General features: G+C 49.3%; 1 protein-coding gene across 1 annotated transcript in view; it reads left to right on the forward strand.

Moving 5' to 3' along the window:
• LOC110391237 (zinc finger protein 436-like) overlaps positions 1 to 1,978 on the forward strand; it is an 18,563-nt gene extending 16,585 nt beyond the window's left edge. The window contains exon 5 of the mRNA XM_021383048.1: positions 4 to 1,978. Coding sequence (XP_021238723.1) covers positions 4 to 1,410 — 1,407 coding nt within the window. The 3' untranslated portion in view covers positions 1,411 to 1,978. The remainder of the gene's footprint in view (positions 1 to 3) is intronic.
• Positions 1,979 to 3,008: the final 1,030 nt, after the last annotated feature.

Below are 3,008 nucleotides of genomic sequence, written 5' to 3' on the forward strand. Positions count from 1 at the left end.
AAGTCATCTGTGGCTGGGCTACATGTGGGGCACGGTGTGCTATTTCTGAATGTCCTGTGTCATCCAGCAGGAGGTAGGATCACAAATAGAAAGGAGGATCTGCAGAAAGGTGGTGTGGCCGAAAAGCATTGGGGTAGTGGCTCTGTGGAAGAAATGCGAAGGGATGTCCGAGGGGGCCTGGAGCAAGGAGAGCACTTGAAGAAGGCACTGGGAAACCATCCAGGAAAGAGAGTGAGGAACGCGCTGGGCTGCAGCACAGGTCAGGAGCAGCTGGAAGACGTAAAGAGCAAGGAAGAGTGCCAGAAGAAAAGGCAGAATCGGTGTGATGAGTCTGGGAAAAGCTTTAAGAGGTATTCTAGCCGTGTTAACCATGAACGTATTCGGCCTGGGGAGAGTCTATGGAAGTGTTGTGATTGTGCAAAGAGCTTCCGAAGGAGTTCTGACCTCATTGTCCATCAGCACATGCACAGAGGAGGGAACTGCTTTAAGTGCCCAGAGTGTGGGAAGGGCTTCAGTAGGAGTTCCAGCCTCATCCGCCACCAGCGCATCCACACAGGAGAGAGACCCTACAAGTGCGCTGAGTGTGGGAAGGGCTTCAAAACGAGTGCCCATCTCATCAGCCACCAGCGCATCCACACAGGAGAGAGATCCTATAAGTGTGCTGAGTGTGGGAAGGGCTTCAGGAGACGTTCCCACCTCATCTGCCACCAGCGCATCGACACAGGTGAGAGACACTACACATGCTGTGATTGTGAGAAGGGCTTTAAAAGCAGTAGAGAGCTCATTGTCCACCAGTGCGTCCACAATGGAGAGATACCCTACAAGTGCCCTGAGTGTGGAAAGGGCTTCAGGAGACGTTCCCATCTCATCCACCACCAGCGTATCCACAATGGAGAGAGACCCTACAAGTGCCCTGAGTGTGGGAAGAGCTTCAAAACGAGTACCCATCTCGTCAGCCACCAGTGCATCCACATAGGGGAGAGACCCTACAAGTGCCCTGTGTGTGGGAAGGGCTTTAAAAGCAGTACTGAACTCGTCATCCACCACCGGATCCACACAGGAGAGAGTCCCTACAAATGTTCTGTGTGTGGGAAGGGCTTCAGGAGGCGTTCCCACCTCATCAGTCACCAGCGCATCCACACAGGTGAGAGACCCTACAAGTGCCCTGAGTGTGGGAAGAGCTTCAAAAGCAGTACTGAACTTGTCTGCCACCAGCACATCCACACAGGAGAGAGACTCTACAAGTGCCCTGAGTGTGGGAAGGGCTTTAAAAGCAGTAGTGAACTCATCCACCACCAGCACGTCCACACAGGAGAGAGACCCTGCAAGTGCCCTGAGTGTGGGAAGGGTTTTCGAAGCCGTTCTTCCCTCTACTCCCACAAGCACATCCACACAGGGGTGTGGATGTGAGTGAGAGCAGAGAAATATCAACTCTGGCCATGTTCAAGCACCTGACATTGGTTGTAGGGCAGACCCAATCCCTCCAATTCCCTTGCTTATTCAGGATGTATCTGAAGAAATTCTACTTCCAGTTTCCTCTCTTTTGCTTCCTCTCTTTCTCCACTACCTGTAGAATGGCTGCTTGGTGGCTTTTGGAGTCAATGGTGAATTACCATGAGCACAGCGGTAAGAGGACGGACGTGCTGTTTCTCCCGAGGAACAAAATGTGGGTACCCTGACAACCAGCTGCTGCCCCTAGTAACAAAAAGGATGCTATGGAGAGGATAAAAACCCAAAGAGTTCTCAGGAAGAACGGGTACCCCCTCCTCTGAACTGCAGTCGTGTAGGTCAACGAGACGTCCCTGACCGACTTGCTGCCTCCTACGGACCAACAAGACCTCGCTGGATCCCTGGTGCTGACTATCCCCGCTCTGTAAACCATGTGCTAGAATTTCTCTCTTTACTATCGCCAGCTTCCCCGTCTCCCCCATCTCCCTTAGTTGCTTAGAACTTGTAATAAATCAGTTGGACAACACTGGCTTGGTTTGCTGCCTTCATCTTCCTCTGCATGTACATATATATATAGAACCATCTCCTCCAATAACTGGAGCGAGGCAAAAGGCTGGATCTGCTTGCAGCGACTTTGGAGACCTCAGCTACAGGCTGGGCGCAGTGCTGTAGGACTTCCAATTGCCAGACAGGTTCTTCAGATCCTTGCTGCAAGTGGGGCTCCTCATCCACTGCAGATCTGGATGATGGTAAAGTATGAGGGCAATTGGTGATGTCTCTTTCTTGATCATTATTGCTAACCTCATGTGGAAAAGAAGAGATGCATTGCCTTCCTTATCTTCTTTACTGTTAAACATACCTTTCCACTATAGGCGCTGCTTTATTTTTGAATTACTTTGAAATGGACAGTAAAATAAGCCTATCCCTTCTGCTGGTGTCTGTGTCCTTCCTGCTGAGCCCATCAAGTGGCAAAACATAGACATATGCAATACATTTGCATACATAGTCATTCTTTTCCAAAACCTCATTAACATACACTAATGTCTCTCTGGGCATGCACAGTTGCATCAAAGGTAGTGGTGCAATGACTTGCTTCCTCCCCTTTCTTTCTCCTTCTGCTTAATCACGGTGAATTTTGGCTGAAATTCACGGTGTTTCCCCACGTTAGCAACTTTCCATTGCTTGTTATGCCGTAATGAGCAACTTTCTCTCTTGGTAGACCATAGCTCAAAACAACGAATGTGAAACCCAAGAAAAAGTCCTTGCCCCTGGTGCATGCAGAGGTAAAAGTAGTCTTATTGTGACTTGAGCACTTCCGTGGAGCAGGATCTTTGAGAAGAAGGCGGCTGCTCACACACCAAGCAAAGCTGAACTGGAAAGTTGTAGACCTAGCACACATTGATTCCTCATACTAAAGTAACATATTGGTCTTTAAGCAAAAATACTGATCCCTATAGCTAAGCCACCCTAGATCGTGTTCATCACTGACCAAAATGCATGGCTAATGGCAGTGACTCAGTTGAAAGATAGTGTTCTGTAGCTGAGGATTTGCTCTACAT

The sequence above is a fragment of the Numida meleagris genome, unplaced genomic scaffold (genome assembly GCF_002078875.1).
Source record: "Numida meleagris isolate 19003 breed g44 Domestic line unplaced genomic scaffold, NumMel1.0 unplaced_Scaffold327, whole genome shotgun sequence".
NCBI lineage: Eukaryota > Metazoa > Chordata > Aves > Galliformes > Numididae > Numida > Numida meleagris.